The 20,168-nt window shown below is 37.9% G+C and overlaps 3 protein-coding genes across 4 annotated transcripts in view; 1 reads left to right on the forward strand and 2 right to left on the reverse strand.

Moving 5' to 3' along the window:
- The window catches only part of LOC148981849 (uncharacterized), a 127,539-nt gene extending 113,280 nt beyond the window's left edge, over nucleotides 1-14,259 (forward strand). The window contains exons 2-4 of the mRNA XM_089127438.1: nucleotides 13,828-13,898; nucleotides 13,984-14,108; nucleotides 14,244-14,259. Coding sequence (XP_088983564.1) covers nucleotides 13,828-13,898; nucleotides 13,984-14,108; nucleotides 14,244-14,259 — 212 coding nt within the window. The remainder of the gene's footprint in view (nucleotides 1-13,827; nucleotides 13,899-13,983; nucleotides 14,109-14,243) is intronic.
- Nucleotides 2,603-6,025, reverse strand: LOC148981851 (uncharacterized). Its single transcript, XM_089129316.1, has 2 exons — nucleotides 5,888-6,025; nucleotides 2,603-4,191 (listed from the first exon to the last, which is right to left on the reverse strand). The coding sequence occupies exons 1-2, from the start codon at nucleotides 5,943-5,945 to the stop codon at nucleotides 2,603-2,605; spliced, it is 1,647 nt and encodes a 548-aa protein (XP_088985442.1). The 5' UTR covers nucleotides 5,946-6,025.
- A 656-nt stretch (nucleotides 14,260-14,915) lies between the features above and the next one.
- LOC120475434 (uncharacterized) lies at nucleotides 14,916-16,521 on the reverse strand. 2 transcript variants are annotated; one of them, XM_089129235.1, is made up of 5 exons: nucleotides 16,104-16,521; nucleotides 15,554-15,643; nucleotides 15,310-15,378; nucleotides 15,084-15,164; nucleotides 14,916-14,977 (listed from the first exon to the last, which is right to left on the reverse strand). In XM_089129235.1, the coding sequence occupies exons 1-5, from the start codon at nucleotides 16,504-16,506 to the stop codon at nucleotides 14,922-14,924; spliced, it is 699 nt and encodes a 232-aa protein (XP_088985361.1). In that variant the 5' UTR covers nucleotides 16,507-16,521; the 3' UTR covers nucleotides 14,916-14,921. The 2 variants fall into 2 exon arrangements, with proteins under 2 accessions (XP_088985361.1, XP_088985360.1); XM_089129234.1 differs by having other exon boundaries at nucleotides 15,554-15,673.
- Nucleotides 16,522-20,168: the final 3,647 nt, after the last annotated feature.

Here is a 20,168-nt window from a genome sequence, read left to right on the forward strand (position 1 = left end):
GGATTCTGCACACTGGTGGTGGTTGAGGAGATTCCCCTCTCTATGTAAAGCGATTTGAGTGCAGAGAAAAGGCGCTATATAAATGTAATCAATTATTAATTATTATTTATCATTATTATTTAAATGTGAGAAATTTGACCGAATCAGACAGAAATGGAAAGAATTTGATGCAGAAAATGGCATTCATTATATTTTACAGGAGCAAGGAATACAGGGACAAAGAATCAAGTATCTCATAATGTATCTTAAAGATACTGGTTTAATTAGAATAATTTAGAGGGTTTTTTGTTTTGTTTTTGATTTAATGCGTCAATTGCCAACGTCAATTTTACACACTCCTGTGAAATAGTCCAGTAGGTGGCAGTATTTTTCATATTAACACAAACAAACACACTTTACATAGGTCGTTTCTCAAAACCAAGAATGCAAAGAACGGACTTGTGTTCTTGGGAAGAAAGCTCTTGCTAGTTGTTCTTGGAAGAACGAACTCACGAGGTGACGAGCACACAGAACGCTGCTGATAGTTTGAGACGATGTGTTCTTGCTGGTATTGCGCAATAGTAACGTTACCCCCGCACAGACGCCGTCTGCAGTGCCCAAACATAACGAGAATTATTATACAGCCAGGCTTTATCGCCCAAGCCTAAGGAATTACTCTACATACACTACAATGTAATGTATATTCACAACAACAAAGCAACACGTCTCATTTTAATTCTGCTTCTGTTGTTTGTTTGTGTACATCACCAGCCAACGGCGGGGAAAACGCCGGTAATATTCGGTAATATTCTTTTACTGTCTATGGTAATATTCAGGTAACTTTTGACCTGCCTCTCTCTGCTTCCCGCTCCTTCCACGAATGCCGAAATAAATTATGGGACATTTCTGCCGTCAAGTTCACACAAGTTACCAACCGATGCATCCTCGGTAAAATGGGAGTGTCAAGAACACATCCGGGATTTTTAACCGTTCTTGCCTAAATGCAAACTTGTGTATTGGGACCGTACTTGGGCCGCGACTGATGACGTTTTACAAGTCCACAAGAACACAAGTACAGACAAGAAGGCATATTGAAAAACGGCCACAGTTTGATTAAGCGACAGACTAATTTCTGTATTGCTTTCATCAATCACAGCGATACTTGTGCATCTTCCTCCTGAAATACACATTTAGTGCAGCAGCAGCGAGCCTGAGGGGAATATGTGGAGCTCATTCAGACCTGAGAGCTTTTGTGTGATCTCCTCGATGTTTGGAGTGAGAACTGTTACTGAATGTCAAGACATAAGTCAAAGTTTGAGATCTGTGAAGGGAATCGATCTCAAGTGTTTCTGCTGCCGTTTCAGAATTATTTGGCAGAATTACCTGTTTTTCCAGACTGATCTCATGAAGTAGCGCATGTATGACACGCCAATTCATATTTCCATTTTTGGCGTGCTATCAACACGCATAATAGCTTTTCAGCATGTTTATGAACGCCGTTGACTTACTTAACTAACGTTATTACTGTATATATATATATATATATATATATATATATATGACTTACCTCAACCCTGTCCCTAAACCTACCCGTCACTGGGGTTAATGGCATATGACTGTTCCCTTACCATCCTAGGAAAGAAAAAGATAGCTCCCCAGATGTAGATCTACATTTTGCTTTGTTTTGCTCGGACATTTGACTGCGTGTACAGACATGCGGAATGACGCGTACATTAATGGCGTACACGCATACACGCAGAGAACTCAAAATGCGTCGAGATAACACGCCACTTGACTCGAAATTGCCGTGTATGTTTACGCAAAAGTCATGATGTCATGTTTTTTTTTCTGCCGTTGTAGAGGAATTTACAGTTAAAGACCCATGGACCAGATATGATGAATTAAAACATGGAGTCAAAGTGCAGACGATTGAAGACAAGAGTCAGAATTATGATAACTTAAAGAGTAACTAAACACTAAACCAACTTTTTTTAGTTAATGATCTGTAAGAATGGATCTTTATTAATACCAGTCATTGATTCGAGTAACTTTTTTGACATTTGTTTATAAAGTGTTTTATTTCTACAATATATAGTGTAAAAGCGTCTTAGTGCTGCCCTCTTCAGGTTGAACGGTGGCTACTGCACTTGAATTCTCCTATTGGATGTTCTGCACTTCGTGACGTACGCAGGTTTCAGCTCACCACACGAGCTACGCCCTTGGCAGTATAAAAACCAGCTTGTTTCGTCAAAACAACTGTAGCGAGTCAGGAGTTGGAATTGCGAGTATTGAAAACGATCAGGATAGAGTGTTTTAGTATCTATTTCGTCCCCTCTATCTCCGCTGGGGTCTACCCACTTTTTCAGCATTTTCAAATATTGCCAGTGGGTGGAGTCAGGCTCTGACTAGAGGTTTAGTTACCCTTTAAGGAAGAGTTTTAATGAAGATAGTTTGCAGTTTCATCAGGCAGAAGTCAGCTTCAAGACTTCACATTTCAACAACCATTATACTGTTCCCTTAAGGTCACTAGGATACAGGTTGAATGATTCTGATTGGCTAAGAAATAGATAAACAGAAATGTTCCACTCATAAACAGATTATCCAATGGCACCAAAACCCTGATTTAGGTTCTTCTCTGGTTCCCAGTTCTTCTGTTCTTCTCTCTCTCCTCCTTCACTTCTCTCAATTCTTCTCTCTCCTCCACTTCTCTCAGTTCTTCTCTCTCCTCTTTCACTTCTCTCAGGTATTCTCTCTCCTCTTTCACTTCTCTCAGGTATTCTCTCTCCTCTTTCACTTCTCTCAGGTATTCTCTCTCCTCCTTCACTTCTCTCAGTTCTTCACTCTCCTTCTTCACTTCACTCAGTTCTTCTCTCTCCTCTTTCACTTCTCTCAGGTATTCTCTCTCCTCTTTCACTTCACTCAGTTCTTCTCTCTCCTCCTTCACTTCTCTCAGTTCTTCTCTCTCCTCCTTCACTTCTCTCAGTTCTTCTCTCTCCTCCTTCACTTCTCTCAGTTCTTCTCTCTCCTCCTTCACTTCTTTCAGGTATTCTCTCTCCTCCTTCACTTCACTCAGTTCTTCTCTCTCCTCCTTCACTTCTCTCAGTTCTTCTCTCTCCTCCTTCACTTCTCTCAGTTCTTCTCTCTCCTCCTTCACTTCACTCAGTTCTTCTCTCTCCTCTTTCACTTCTCTCAGTTCTTCTCTCTCCTCCTTCACTTCACTCAGTTCTTCTCTCTCCTCTTTCACTTCTCTCAGTTCTTCTCTCTCCTCCTTCACTTCACTCAGTTCTTCTCTCTCCTCTTTCACTTCTCTCAGTTCTTCTCTCTCCTCCTTCACTTCACTCAGTTCTTCTCTCTCCTCTTTCACTTCTCTCAGTTCTTCTCTCTCCTCCTTCACTTCACTCAGTTCTTCTCTCTCCTCTTTCACTTCTCTCAGGTATTCTCTCTCCTCTTTCACTTCTCTCAGTTCTTTTCTCTCCTCCTTCACTTCTCTCAGTTCTTCTCTCTCCTCCTTCACTTCACTCAGTTCTTCTCTCTCCTCCTTCACTTCTCTCAGGTCTTCTCTCTCCTCAGTGTGCGGTTTCTCTCTGCTGTGGATCCTCTCATGTTTTTTCAGATGTGATAATCGATTGAATCTCTTGTCACATTGTGAACACTTGTAAGGTTTTTCTCCAGTGTGGATCCTCTCATGGTTTTTCAGAGATGATGGCTGACTGAATCTCTTGTCGCAGTGTGAACACTTGTAAGGTTTTTCTCCAGTGTGAATTCTCTGGTGCCGTTTTAAACAGTTTGCTGTAGTAAAAGTCTTCTCACACTTAAAGCACATATGAGCTTTAACACCATGAATTTTCTGATGTGCATGTAAATGTTTCTGCAGTGAAAAACTCTTTCCACACACAGAACATGAATGCGGCTTCTCCTTCGTATGAACTGTCAGGTGACTCTTCAGGACTGATGCGCGAAGAAATGTTTTACCGCACTGACTACATGCGAACGGCTTCTCTCCAGTGTGAACTCTAATATGAACATCAAGATTTTGCTTGGTTGTGTAACTCTTTCCACATTGAGTGCAGGTGAAAGATTTCTCGGCTCTTCTTTTCTTCAAAATAGTCTGTTTAGTCTTGGAGCGACTCAAAGGTTTTTCTCCAGGTTGGACATGATGTTCCTCCTCCACTTCACTCAGTTCTTCTCTCTCCTCGATCTCTTCCATTAGGCCTGAAATAATTTTTTTTATAATAATAATAAAAAATGCTTTTTCAGTACATGAAAATAATTAGAAGAGAGAAATATGAAGTGAAATGACTAAATATTTAAAAATGTAATGCATTTAAATTTGCTGTTTCAACGGCAACAACATAAACAAACGTTACTGCACATGTGTGCCTTTGTGGCCCAAACTTAACTTCCGGTAGACTTCTGCAAAGAATCAAAAGGAAGTGTATATATATATGCTTTGTTGTGCATTAGAACCACACCAGGCATTTAGTCATATCACAAAATAATTTATTCAAGCATCCAGACACTTCACGACATGACAGCAGCAAGCAGCTAGGCTCCTGATGCGTTAACGCGGTGCAAATTAATAACACATTTACGAATTTACACCAAAGTTCAGATTTTTCAACTCGGGTGGCAGGCGCGAATTCGCCTAAAACGCGTGAATCCACAAATAGCACTAACTAAATCATTCGCGCGCTCAATTCAACTTGACGCGCTAATGGGGCATATTCACGTCTGTTGGGTCACGCTCTACGCCTCATTCGCGGTGCAGGAATTTTACGCGCGTAACGCGTCTTTGCATTAACTTAACATTGAAATCACTCACACCTGACGCTCTATTCGCATCTGGTGTGAACGCACCATTAAGCAGGACTATTAACACTCCTCTGGAACAAGTGCATATTTTAAAGGGGCAAGTGAAAGTGAATTTTACTTGCCCGACATGACAATTAGCCTAATTAAAATTCAATAACAAAAAATAACTCGGAAATCACCAAAAGCGCGAATGATTCTACATTCATTTAGTATAAGTGGCAATTGCTTGTAAATAATGACATAATGTAATCTGCATGTTGCACTGTTCACGCATCCTCATGAGAAATCAAAACAAATGAGTAAACTTGCGAAACACATACAAAACTCATGATAGAGTTAAGCAACATCACATGACCACAAGAGTGCTGAAATATAAGTCACTTACAATTTTAGACACAATGTTGACTATCTTTATTCTGTTTCATGCTTATTTGCAAGTTCACTCAGCTCATCGTCAGCGAAAATCGCTTGGGTGTGAACACAAATAACGTGTTGAAAACGCGCGCACTGATATTCGTCCCGGTGTGCGGGCCTTTACACAAAAAGAAAGGAAATTCTGTTAAATAAAATCTCTCGTGTTGAATAGCGCGCACTGATATTCGTCCCGGTGTGCGGGCCTTTACACAAAAAGAAAGAAAATTCTGTTAAATAAAATCTCTTCCTTTGGATAAGACTGTGAGCTTTGTAACCTTGCAGATTTTTAATGCTTAATTTATGTTCAATTTGCAACATTGTCAGCGATTCTTCCACATAATTACACTTAATTTACTTTATATATTTTGTTCGTTTATTACACATACATATAAAAAACACGTTATAAACTATACAGAGAAATCTATGTAATTAGTGATAGTGAAAATAGTGATATAAATCTTGTGAAATAAAAGAGCTGTAATATTATTCAGTTTGACCTTGTTGACATTCAATATGGACATTTCTCAAACCTCGCTTTACTGACCATTTGTTGAAAACCAAAATGTTTTGTTTATTATATTAACTCACAGCTCCTGAGATGATCTAAAAGTGATGAAGTGCTTGAATGTTTCTAACATGAATGTTGTCCAGCATCATGAATGAATGAAGAATAAACACCAACCTCTTTGTTCTTCAGGATCTTCAGTGTGTTTCATTCTGCAGGGTTCTGGATCACTCATGTTCTCACTGTCCTCTTTAATAAACTCAGTCTTTGCAGATTTCAGCTCTTCCTGATACTTTCACGCTCGTCTTCACTTAGATGGTGGGAATTAACAGCATTTATGGGTGAACTCAAAATTACTGTGGGAGGAGCTGCACTGATGATGTAACTGCAATGGGAGGAGCTTTAATTATGCAAAATTTTAGTGGGAGGATGTGAAACTGACCAAATCTAAAATGAATCAGTTACTGAGATTGTTTTATAGGGTCAAAGACCTGAGTTTTAGGCCAGGTTTACACAAAGCCAGGTATTTAGAAAAATTAATATCCCCTCCGGAGAAGGGGGTAATATTCGGGAGAATGATTAAGCCATGCAAGCCAATCAGAATCGACAAGAAAGAACCTAAAACCCTGTTTCTCCCAGTTGACACGGCAACACACAACCGGCGTTATCAGAAATCTCCACTTTGGCCGGAGTATTTTAGAAATGATCATTTTCTGTGATAAAAACGGGGTTTTTGTGTAAATGAGAGGCCAAAGCGCAGGTAAATATCTGCGTTTTCCCTTCGTGTAAACTAGGGCTGGGCGATATGGCCAAAAAATCATATCTCGATATTTTTTGGTCAAATGGCGATATACGATATATATCTCGGTACTTTCTACGTTTTCTATTTAGATAAAGAAAATCTTTATATTAAAAAAAAATAATATATATATATATATATATATACTTAGTATATTCACATTCGGCCCAATGATATCCTACAAACAATGTTGATATTGAAGGATATGGAAACAAATATAATATAGGCTATGCAATATATTATGTGCAAAAAGCTTTTGTTTTTATATTGACTAAAAGCTAAAATAAAAACAAAAACAAAAGCACAAACTAATTATATTAGCCTGCATTTGATTACCCCATTATAATCACTTTCACTTTCATTAAAAATATATACTTGTAGGTTTAAAATTCCAAATATGGCACATTTATTTTCTCCAACAACACATATTTTAGCAATATGTTTATTTTAGTCAGAATTATTGTGTACTACGTAGTACTATTCACGCGCATGCGCGCGCCGGCGCTCGTTCAAGGAAGCATGAATTTTAGCGGAGATTCACTTGCAGAAGCTCGTCCTCTTCTGACATATTTGTTGTGAAATGGACATATTTGCTTTACTTTCTAACATTTACAGATGGAGAATATGTGAAATGTAAGTTGAGCACTGAGGAAAGCACCACATCTCAAACGCATTAAACAGCGCAAGTATATCTGTCAGTCAGCAACAGTGTCTGTCAGAGCATTTGACAGGGCGGCAAGCTGCCTTAAACTTGTTAACTATATCAAAGTGATTTTGACGCAATTAATATAAGCTTGTGTCATGTTTAGGACAAATTGTACTACGTAGCCTAGCTACTTTCACTGCAGCAGCTCACACTGCAACCTCCGCTATTTTTCAGATGTGCTCATATCAAACTACTGTATCGATATAAACGGTATTGCCTCATTCCATATCGTTTCAAAAAATATAACGATACATCGTACATATTCGATATATCGCCCAGCCCTAGTGTAAACGGGGCCTTAATCTCTAGTCTGTATCTAATTTAAATTTTAAATAAAAAATTGTAATATAGAAAACCTGTTAAATGCAAGTTAAGTGTCTATTTTACAGTTTTTTTTAAAATTGCTAAGAACCAAATCTTAAATAGCCTAAAGCAATTTGTTGAATAAATCACTCTTTCGGCAAAAACTTCAAGTTCAGGCAGTTAGACACTGTTTGCAAACCTCTAAACAAACTCTCATTTGCTAAAACACATTTGATACAGTGATGGATTTGTGAAATGTCTCATAGAAATTGTGAAAAACTATAATGTTTCACATAACTTTTGTGAAAACAAAATGTCAAAATATGGGTGAAATAATGTTTTATCATCATTCAACTTAGAAATATATTTATGTAAAAATGAAACGACAGTTATTCAAACTTTTAATTATAAATATATAAAAGAATAATCATACTAAATGTTATTATATTTTAAATAATTAACAACTTCTTGCTGACAAATGGGTAAAACCTAGTGTTTTGAAGGGATGTATAAAGATTTAAATTTGAGTATTTTGGGGCTGCACTATGATCCTCAAATACAGTCTTTGAATATGTTATCAATATAATCTTCTTCTAAATATGCCTGAAAAGATTTTTAGCAATAACAGTCATTGAGACATTTAAGCATTTAGATAATCATTTATGTCTGTCAATTGTAAATCAACTGATGCTAATTCATAATTCTTTATTTCTATTCCCTAACATTATTCTCTTTCTTCATTGAAATAACATCAGATATCTAGAAAAGTGGTTAAAAAACTGCAAGGAAAACATGAAAACATAAAGACAGAAATAAATGTACAAGGCAACAAATCCCCTGTCTGCTGACACCAATGAAATGAGCTTTAAGTGTCAATTCACAGGAGATCTGAAGACATCAGCATAATAAATGAGGTGAAAACAGGAACTGTTGTCATGAAATAAAGAGTGTTTTCAGCAGATCAGTTAATATTGATGATCCTCAGACAATCAACACTCATTCAACAAGCCATTCAGAATCATCAGCAGATCATCTCACTACTGAGTGTTTGCTGTTAGAAACACAATATTTGAGTCAGGATAAATGATAAAAGGCTGTAAAACTGCTTTAAAATACAATACTGACTTTATATGTAGTGGTAGGTGTTTTTTTCCTTTTTCATGGTCGTTGCCTTTAATAGATAACAGTGAATTTGCTCTTAACGACTCTTATGAATCAATGTATGATTCAATTTCCAATCGACTCAGTTCATTCAAAACACTCAGTTCGGTTCACTCGATATCAGTGAACTGTTCGTGTGTGTGTGTGTCCTACCAGTCTACAACTTTGAAGCGATGACTTGTGATGACAATAAACTGCTGAGAGACAGGACAGTGTTGTCGTAAGGACGGCAGGATAAATAATAAAAAAAGAAAAACACAAGAAAAGTTTCAGCGCGGCTCAGGAAAAAAACTCAGGAACTTTCTGGAACAAAATGGCAGCTCAGCTTGCACATAAATCGGAGGTCTGAGACACACAAAAAAGTATTTCAAAAACAAATCTTGATCATGGACGATCGTTAGTCTCTTGAAAACAGAAACACTCAGCAAAAACCGAATCACTCCTTCAAAGCCGATCGTTCAGCTCACATACGCATTCTCGCGCACTAACAAGTGCACTTAAACACTTCTCAGGGGAAAATCAGTGTAGCTCGCTCCGACCCAGTTCATGGATGACTCAAACAGTAGTAGGCTACACTCAAAAATACGTTCAGTCGGAATAACGCTAAAATACAACAGTGTTCTGAATGAAACTCACGGCTCTAGCAACTCTCCCGCTCTCAGGCAGCCTCCAACACTGCTGTCCGATGACGCATTCAACCGAACTTCCGTTTAACGGTGTCTCCAGTTTCACACAACAATATTAATGTACACTAAACTCACTTCACTTAATCTGGCCGTGCACCACTGTCTTAAATTACAGCTTCAACGTAAAAAAATGTCGACTTCTCATACAAGTCTGCCTCACACTGCTCCCTCTTCTTCTTCCCAGACGTGTTTTCCATTCCCGCCCCGAACACGCCGAAGAAAGAAAATCCCGTCAAAATAAAAGTCCCCATAGAGAAAAATACCCCCGTTACAAAATATGCACTGCAGTTTCCTTTTGTGATGTTTGATGTGATTAAATGCTTAAATCAGATGTGTCTCTATAGACTAGAGGCATGTTGTTTTAATATTGTGATATTTTTAGTATTGTTATATTAAACATGCCAGTGACTTATATAGCCTAATCAAGTGAAGCCTTTGGAATGTTTTTCCTAAACAAATAAAATGATTTATTTTTTTGGTGTATGACGTGACTCTGTCTTTTCACTGCACCACCGAACCTGTGATGCTTTCATATTTCCTTGGGTGCGATTCACAAGGTGGCGTAGTCAGTGCAATCTGGATTTAGTGATATTAAAATTACAAGGCCAGGCCACCATGGTTTGGTTTCTTGATAACTCACTTTCATAAAGTAATCAGATCTTATGTTTCCAGTGCCAAACTGTATTCATATTTCTTAGTAATAATATTTATGTATATATTCATGTAGAAAAATAGGTAAATATGTATAAATCATTAAAGCTTTCAGAATCAACTGTAGCAGAATTAATATTACAATTATTCAGTCTGTTTGTGTAAAGTAAAAAACCATGTGATGCAATTTATGTGAACGTAAAACGATCTTGATCAAAGATTATTTGGGAATATCAGTTTCTTTAAGTGCGTTCAGAGGAATTTGAGAGAACTCTTTGAATGAAAAGACCAGAAGTGTGAAGAAGACCCTCATCTCCGGACTAAATCACGGACTCGGATGCCTACAATCTTGATTAATGTCGACTTACCCTCATATCTATCCATATGTACAGAATCGTTTATGTTCTCTCAGCCAATCAGAAGCAGCTAACCTGTGATCAATGATGTCATGCATGCCCTCAGTGAAGGGAAAACTGCTGTGATCTCCTACTAACTCTTTACCATACGCTCTGAATTTGGCCTTTTTCTACAACAAGGGAGTTTTTCTCTTGAGAATAAAGTGAATATCATCTGTACTTATTCCTGAGGAGGGAATGTGTTATCAGTTTGTCCTGATGATAGATGGCTCATCCCCTCTTCAACCTTGGAAAACTGCGATTTCAAAGTGCTTGTGTGTGTGTGTGTTGAATCAATGAATTAATCAAGTAATTAATTTTGATTTCGAGCAATATAGTGACATATAACAAAGGCAATAAGAAGCATTTGATTTTTGACAACATAAATCAGTCAATTGCTCGAAACAGAGTGGGAAGAAGAAGTCAGACTTATTTAGACCCACAAACATTTATGGATATTATCAATAATCATAATGATAATACTGATAATATATACCGGACTGTTACAGTTAAGGGGGAAATCAAGAAAAACGAAGGTAGATACTTCGTTAATTGTTGACATTATCATTCCTCACAATTACAAATTTGTTTATATAGGTATGAAAAGAAAAAAAAAACACGGTATCTCTTAAATACACACCATATATTACAACAGGTAAGTAGCTAAAGTAATACCCACAATGGTAATCCGAATACCTACACAGCCTATGAATACATTATTTTTTTTGTTCAGTAATTTTGAAACATAAATATATCAATGTACAAGTTGAATAATTTAGGGCCCTGTATCGACCCCTGGGGGACACCACAAGAAATGATCCTCGATGAGAACTCACCATCTGCACATACTGCATTCTGTCACTTAGTTTCCAGCCACCCCTCGTATCCCACACCTTTCTAGTTTCTTGAGTAATATTGCGTGATTGATAGTGTCAAAGCCTTTTTTCAAATCAATAAATATTCCAATGATACATTTTTTATTGTCCAGTGCTTCTATTGCATCAACTAAATTGTGTGTAGATCTTTTATTTCTGACTTTCATTAATCAACTAATTTTTCTAATCGCGTAATTCTAGGATTTTTGAGAATTGAGGGAGCAGTGAAATTGGTCTATAATTGGTAAAGTGGTGTTGATTTCCATTTTTAAAATAACTTTATTTCTTTAGTTTTAGAAACATTACAGTCATATATGGCAAAAACAGTGGTCCGTTATATCACAAATAAGCAAGCCATTAATTAAGTTATTAGTCAAGTTATTTGTAAAGATGTCATCAATTAAGGTTGCACTGTGAGATGTGATACTGGGTTTTGTTATTGTTGGGATTAAGGACATGGAGTGCATTCGTTCAATGAATTCATCGGTCAGTTTGTGTTTGTTTGGGTTTAAGAGGTCAATGTTGAAATCCCCACATATGAATAATGATTTATTGTTAACAGATTCTCCATCTCTCCATTAAAAGTATCAATGTTTGATCCAGGTGATCTATAAACACAACTGTCACAGGGTCTGGTTTGAGTTTCCTTGAGTGTCCACTAGAGGTCTCTTACCCTAGACTGTCACCAGTCACTCTGGAACTGCATTTCCCACAATCCTGTGTCTGTTCTCATCACTCATCATTAGCTCAGAGTGACTGGTGACAGTGTGGGGAAAGAGACCTCTAGTAGACACTCAAGGAAACTCAAACCAGACACTGTAACAACAACTCATAATGAGTTTTTTTTCATTCCATTATTGATTTCTTTTGTTATACATTCCATTACATTATCAAGTAGCCTACAAATTATTTATTATTTTGAACCGAATGCTGTATAGTCTTGTGCACATATAGCGCGACCCATATGTCATGCAATTCATAATCATCCATCTCAAAGTCAATTCCTTTCTTTTGATTGAATCAAGTTTCCAATATGGCTATCACACTGAAGGGATCAATAAAGTTTTGTAAATATTCACATATTGCATTGAAATGTGTGTACAAACTTCTACTGTTAAAATTGATAATAGACAATTTACCTCCAGACTGAACTTCCAGAGTCCCGATCAAAAAAATGTCGTGGGAGGGGTTCGGGCTAGGGCTGGGCGATATATCGCACGATATTGTTATGCGCATCTCATCAGTAAAGCCGGTTCCTTGATTAGTAGTAAATCACCTTCACATGCTTTCAGATGGAGTGGCATTTACTACAAAGAGCCGTAGTTCACTGACAAGCTGAGCCAAATCGCTTTAATATCGAGGACGTATCGCCAATGATAATTCATGCGATATGGCTCAGCTTGTCAGTTAACTACGGCTCTTCATCACGACAATATCTCCCGTGACCTGGGAGTGTATATGAGTCCACACTCAAGAGTGTTAAAGTTAATGAGTTAATTAAGTGATTAATCTTTCTTTTAGGCACACACAGAGCTCAAGATTCACTCAATGCATCTCAACAATGGTGACTAGCAGAATATTCAATTAGGAAAAGTAAATTACATAGACAATTCAGATCATAACTTATTCATACTGCAATGCATGATGGGAGCCATTAATGAGTTGTGATTGGTGGCAACAATGGTTATTATTGTCACCATGGTTGAGATTCACATGCTGATTATTGATGTCTGTGTCTCTAAATAAAGATGAAAGTGATTTGATCAGAACTTTTTTTTATTAAATGTTTTGGATTCTAAGAAAAATACAGATTATCGTGTGCTGTAGAACCACTAAACTATTGCTAACAAGTTAAACCAAATCATCTGAACAAGTTTCATTTTTCAGATCATAGCATGATTATGTCATAACATAACCAACACTATGAGATCACACTTTTCTATGTTCATTTGACTGTTATTAATATTAGCAGACAAACAAAATTTAAGCAAACACTGATCTCCATAATGGTGGCTTACAATTTGTGATTTTCTCCTTCGGTGATTCTGCTTGTTATCATCAGGTGTCTTCAATAATGCTCAATCATCACTAAATTAATCACTTAATTATCTCATTAACTTTAACACTCTTGAGTGTTAATTTAACACTCATATCTCCATCTGAAAGCAGGTGAAGGTGATTTAATGCAAATCAAGGAACCGGCTTTACTGATTAGATTCGCATAACAATATCGTGTGATATATCGCCAAGCCCTACATGCAGTGAAAATAATCAATAGGCGATGCATTGCCTGAACCACAGTTGTGTGCTTATAATGTTTAAAATGTATTTAAATGAAATCAAAAAGAAGCAGAGTGGTGTTTTATAACATATTTTGTTTTATTATTGCCTAAAATGTACATACAGAGATAATTGGAGTAGCAGAGCGAGGTGAAAAAATATTTTTAAAAAAATATATTTTCTCTTTAATTTCAGACCTGATGGAAGAGAGCGAGGAGAGAGAAGAACTGAGTGAAGTGGAGGAGGAACATCATGTCCAACCTGGAGAAAAACCTTTCACCTGCACTCAGTGTGGAAAGAGTCTCACAACCAAACAAAATCTTGAGCATCACATGACAATCCACACTGGAGAGAAGCCGCATGTATGCCTATAAATGTGGGAAGAGTTTCACCCTATCAGAAAACCTTAAAAGACACATGAGGATCCACACCGGAGAGAAGCCGTTCTCATGTGATCAGTGCAGCAAAACATTTCTTAGAGCATTAGAGCTGAAGAAACACCTGAGAATTCATACGAAGGAGAAGCCGCATTCATGTTCTGTGTGTGGAAAGAATTTTTCACTGTGGTGTAATTTACATAGACATCATAATTTACATACGGCCTCTTCTTCAGGCCGTAACACTTTTAACAGAGACATGAATCTGAAATTAATTTGAACTCGTTCATTGTTTTTCAGAGATCTGTCTCATTAGGTTTTTTTTATTATATATATATTTTTTTTTTTACTTTAAGTAATGATTGACGAATAATTCACGAATAATTAATTGTTTCGGGAACTAAGTAAAAATGTTCGGTAACACTTTTGTAACTGACATGACACCTTCATAACCATGACATGACATATGTCTTGAATATGAAGTAAGTTGAATATGTCTTGAATATGAATATGAAGTTGTTATGACAACCACAAATGCACAACCCCCAGAAGTGTTGTTGACATCATGATCACACTTCATCTATATTTACACAGCAAAAACTCCAGTGTTAAAATAACTCTCCTGGGAACTGTTAAAACAAAGGTACATTAAAATCTCATGAGCCCAACTTAAACACTGATCACTATAATGGTGACTTAAAGGTACAATATGTGGGATTTTTGCAGTAAAATATCCAAAAACGAGAAAATTGCGATGGTAACCAAGGAAACGGGGCGTGTGAGCAGGGCTGAGGGAGTTTCCAGTCAATGGCGTCATATCCACGTTACCCTCAGTTTCTGCTCATACAACCACAGTAACCATGGCGACAGACGTGGAGAAATGGAGGAAGAGTTTTTTATCTGAGAAGAAAAAATAAAACAAACTCAGTTTTTTCTATTGTAAATATTGTTGCAGATTTGCTCACAACTCACCAGTTTTTATTGTTGTGTTGCAGGCATCTCTATTTCCTCCGGGTGTCTCGAGTTCTTCCTCCCTGCAAAATAAAAGCATTGCCTGACCTCTGGTGTGTGTTTATCATGATTGCAGATGTTCAGATCAGACGAGTGTGAATCTTCAGAGTGTGTGCGGCTCAAACTCACCAGCTCTTCTTGCACAGATGATCTGAAGAAGAATCACAGTAGGAGCAGCAAACACTGCCATCTCAACAATACTCACAATCACTGCAGGAAACATGAGAGGAAGAAGAGAAACTGGACATGACTGAAGTCAAGGGTCTTCATCTATCAACAGTTATTGATGAAGCATTTACAGACGGACTGATAGTGTAATGTTAGAAAGCTGTCGGTCTAAATCAACGTGTCGTACCTCTGTATAATAATCCAGCAGTTACTGTGGGACGTGTTGTTACTGTAGTTGATGTAGTTGTAGTCACAACTATTAGAAAACAAGATGGAAATAGAAATATGTCATATTTTAATACATGAACACAATATATCCTTTGAGGTTTCAATACTGAATTGATGGAATTATCCGGCTGATTTTACTGTGGTGTGATTAAACCACTGAAGCGAGAGTGATGATGTGTGCCAGTGGTCATGTGATCATGAACCTTGTGTAGGAGCTGTTGCTGTAGTTCTGCTTGATGTCTTCTCAGAGTTTGATCTGCTGACTGGAGTCAGTGTTGTTGAAGAGACTGGAGCTGCAGAAGATGAATGTTCACACACATCACCTGTAGGACATTAACATCATATCTTCACATTGATCATGACATGCAGTTTGTGTTCAATCATCACAGCTTACAGTGGCAGTAGTTGAGAAGAGAGATGTTACTGGATCATTTATTCCTGGTTTATATGAGAGTGAAACACAGTTGAGCTGCTTCCCATAAACCTTCAGCTTTCCTGAATGAAGGACATTATTAAGCCGTATAACTCCTAAAGCTGACCTCCTACATGGGTCATACTAGGCTTTAATAGATTCATGCAATATTTCATGGATGACCCATGTAGGAGGTAATATTGGGAATTATAAGGATTTCTATGCAGTGTGACTTACTGTCCTCTAATATTTTACAATTTCCAAACGTATGAAGTCATCATAAAGAGTAGAGCCAGTCTGTGGAAGTTTTCTCAAATCTGTCTTCTAACAGTGTTTCTCACCTGAATACTTGACAGTGTATGTGACTGAGGTCTGGAGTTGATTTCTGCGAGTAAGCTGACATCTCCACTCTCTGTTGTTATCTTCATTCAGGAGTGTTGTAGTCAGAGTGATGTTACAGCGATACTGATCTGGAGATGATGATGATGATGATGATGGTGATATCTGATATCTGGAGTCTGTCTTCAGATCAACACCAGCCTGATTCACCCACAACAGCTCAAATCCCCCATAACGAACCCGATCATCACAGGAGAATCCAGCATATGAATACAACTGACAGGAGAGAGTCACAGAGCGGCCTGGACTGATCTCAGTCTGTGAGGATGAAGATGATGATGATGATGATGATGGAGACACTGAAACTGAACACAAGACACAAATCACAGACTCTTCAATCATCATCTGAGTTTAATAAAGAATCTGCCCTTTTTAAACTGACCATATAATCATAAACTTACCATGAAGAACATGCAGATAAACATAAGCATCAGTTCCTTGTTGTCCGTTCACATATTGTCTGCAGATGTATAATCCATAATCTTCTTCTGTGACGTTCTTGATGTTCAGAGAGCAGTCAGACTCCAGACTCAGTCTCTCATGTCTCTCTGTGTCTTCATTCTTTATCCCTAAATTAATCAGTCCAACTGTCCGTGAACGTCTGAAGCTGTTGTAGATCCATGATGTTGATTTGCAGCCAGAAAGAGCATTATTACAGGACAGACGGACATCTACACCAGAACTGATGAACACATGAGTCTCATCCACTCCACTGGTGCCTGAAACACAGTAGATCTCAGTGATCATTATGATATTTATTAATACATTAAACCCTAAACCATACCAGCATAACAAACAGAAGATTACAATCATACAGTATTTTTCCGGTAACACTTTACAATAAGGGTTTATGAATAATCATGTACACTGTAAAAATGAAAACGACTGAATCTGTTAAATCTAATCAATAAAATTGAGGCAACAGATTACAATCAATATGATTAATTAAATTTAACAAATTAGAATGGAGTAATAATTAACCAAACAAATTAATTAAAAGTTAACCATTTAAATTGAGTAAAATTTACACATTTTTCTAAACAAAAATATCGGAATAACAGACTGACTTCAAAGATGAATTAAGAACTCTTTTTTTCATTGCCATCATTGAAGACACCTGATGATAACAAGCACAATCACAGAAGAAGAAAACCGAGATTTTTAAGTCACCATTATAGAGATCAGTGTGTGTTTTAGTTGGGCTCTTGACCCTTAAATTAACCCTCTGAGCCCGACGGCATCGTCGACGATGCCACACGTCACCGCCGATAAATGTTTACATAACTCGATGGCAGATTTATCGATTTTCTTACCGTTTTTTCCAGCAGAAAGCTAACGAGCTAGCTATCACGGGGGTGTCTTTCGTGTCTTTCTAGCCTTTACAGAAGGTTTTCTATCCAGCCTGGAACTTGTGCTTCCTTTCAGAGGTTTTCAGCAATAAATCCAAACGCTTTATGTCAAACTTTGATAATCTTGAAGTCCATAATTCATAAATATTCGGTCATTTTTGCCGTTAGCTCGATGCTAGCGGCCATTCTGGATATCACGTGGTGTTTTCACGTGATGGTTTTTGACCAATTACAGGCTGATCCGTCGTAAACATTGGTGTGCGTCATTACGCATGAACCAAGCGCTGATATAGTGAAGAGAGATAGAGACGCACGGAGACGTGCGATTCACAGAGAAACACAGCGAAATGGACGTAAATAAAGCGCTGGTCTATTTTGGTGCATTGCAGGATGAAGGATTTTCAGGAGAACAGAGCTTTTTGACAGATGAGGAACTAGATTACCAGGATAGACCCAGCTGAAGTGCCATTTATTTATTTACTGTAAAAAAGTATTATAGTAGTATAAATGTATTATAAAAGAATAAAAAGAACATAATAAATAAAAGAATAAATAAAATAGAAATGCAAAACCTGTGATGTGGCCTTCTGTGTGATTGCTGATAGGAAATGTTTTGAGGCTTGGCACCAGTGAACATCATGAGGCCCCAAACGCCTGGACTTTTTTTGGAACAATGTCAATAGTTTTGGTTCTGTACAAGTTATAATGTTTATTCCTGTGCTCCAGGACTCCAAAGACATAAACAAACTATTTTTCAGAGGAAAAATTGTTTAGCTTTTATTTATTTGTGTGTGATTTCAATAAATATTTGAGTGATTCCATTTCCGATTTATTTTTTCATTTGTCTTTATGGTCCCATAACTTATTTTACATTCAGGTGACATCAATGTAACACAAATATGCTGAAAGTTCAATTTGTCCTGAAAAAAAAGAGGTGTGTCAATTGTCTGTGCACCAAAGGGTTGATGTTTTACAAGCTTTTTTAGTAAATGACACCAGACGGAAAATTTATTGTAAAAATACCTGTTGCGGCGATCTGCTGGGAGGTGTGTCTGTGTGTGAGTGCAGCGGCCTTGTTTCATGCACGTGACAGCGAGTGTGCAGCTCTGCTGCGCGCCTCAGCAGGTGCGCGAAATTAGACTAATTAGCAGAGACGCGAGAAAGCTTCAGACAATGAAAGCAGAGATAAGTTTGTTCAGATTTGCAATGCAGCTAAGAGTAGTGGAAGAAATAATAATTCGCTAAAGAATCACGGATAAAACTCATGGGAAAAGGAAAAGATCAAAGGGGCTACCGGTAAGCTCACATCTCTTTACTGGTTTCTGAGGACTGCAAATGAGATCTCTGGCTATGTAGTTGTCTGGATGGGTACGCTGTGTGGTCTGTTAAGTGCATTTGTTAGTTGCACTATTAATAGTTTGAGGCTAAATATTTTGTACAAAGCTGTTTAACCTTTCCTGTACAGAGCAAACCTTGTGCTAAACTACTGTAATATCATTTAAAATGTTTTCCTTGTAGGTTTGTGATTATGGAATGTCATATATAACTTCTGTATGGATGATCTGGGGTAAAGGTTCATTTAAAAAGAAATGGGCCCCAGCAGAGCTGGCTTTCTGGAAATGTAATGGCTGATTTACACTGTTTACCTGGGGTGATAAACTTGAAGAAATGGTTAATTGATGTGTTAATCCAGCTTATCCTTTGCTTGTTGTATTTTGATGTGCTTTATTGTATTTGTTGGGAAATATTGAACTTTATTTAATTTGTTATTTTTTGTATGTTTAAAGGTTTTTCACCTTCCTTGTTACTGGTCAAATAAATTGAAGAACGAGTGAAATCCTGAGTCTGGTTGATTCCTTCTCTTGTCAAGTGTGGGAAGCCATGATGTTTGGAGTACACTTGACAGTGAAAAACCGCCGTGACCAGTGACCAGCGACGATTCCACTTGCGGCCATAACCAAGAGGGAGAGGTTGAGACTCCACCCGGGGGCCTGAATGATAAAGCTGCTGTCTGTCAATTGAAGAGAACAAATGGCAAAGTCACTGGATGAATTGAAGGTGGAGAGGACCACAGCTAAGAGACTTTTCTCCCGTCTTGCTAATAGCATTTCACGAACCCATACAGAGATGTCTATGGAGGAGTTAAAGGAGAACTTCAAAAAGCTTACACTAGAGAGCTCCAGAGTTATGGAGGCAAATGATGAGGTAGAGGCTGCCTACATGGAAGAGTCCAAAGCAGTTACTGCAGAGGAGCTGGGCGCCTTACTGAGAGCCGACATAGAAAGGACGGAGGAATATTGTAAGCAAAAGACGGAAGAAGTTAAACTCCTAATTCGAGAGACAGTCTGGGCTCTATATGGAGAAAGAGAACTGTCCTTAACTCTACTAGTTGCAGAGGGGGAGTGTAAGAATGTCTCCTCCACCCCACTAGATATAACTCTGGAGGCTTATGAGTTCATGCTGACCCACTTAGAGAAGTTGGTGCTTAAGGCAAAGGAAGCGCATAAGAACTGGAATCGCTGGGCTCCGCCAGCCGAACGAGGAGATGCTGATGGCCGCCTAAGAGCGCTGGAGGTGAACCTTCCCCAGCTGGTGTCGCGGAAGGCTGCCTTCATTAAAGCAGCAAGCATAAAATCAGATACTGAGGAACCCCCAGGT

Source organism: Pimephales promelas, chromosome 3, assembly GCF_988280905.1.
Source record: "Pimephales promelas chromosome 3, fPimPro1.hap1.1, whole genome shotgun sequence".
In the NCBI taxonomy this organism is placed as follows: Eukaryota; Metazoa; Chordata; class Actinopteri; order Cypriniformes; family Leuciscidae; genus Pimephales; species Pimephales promelas.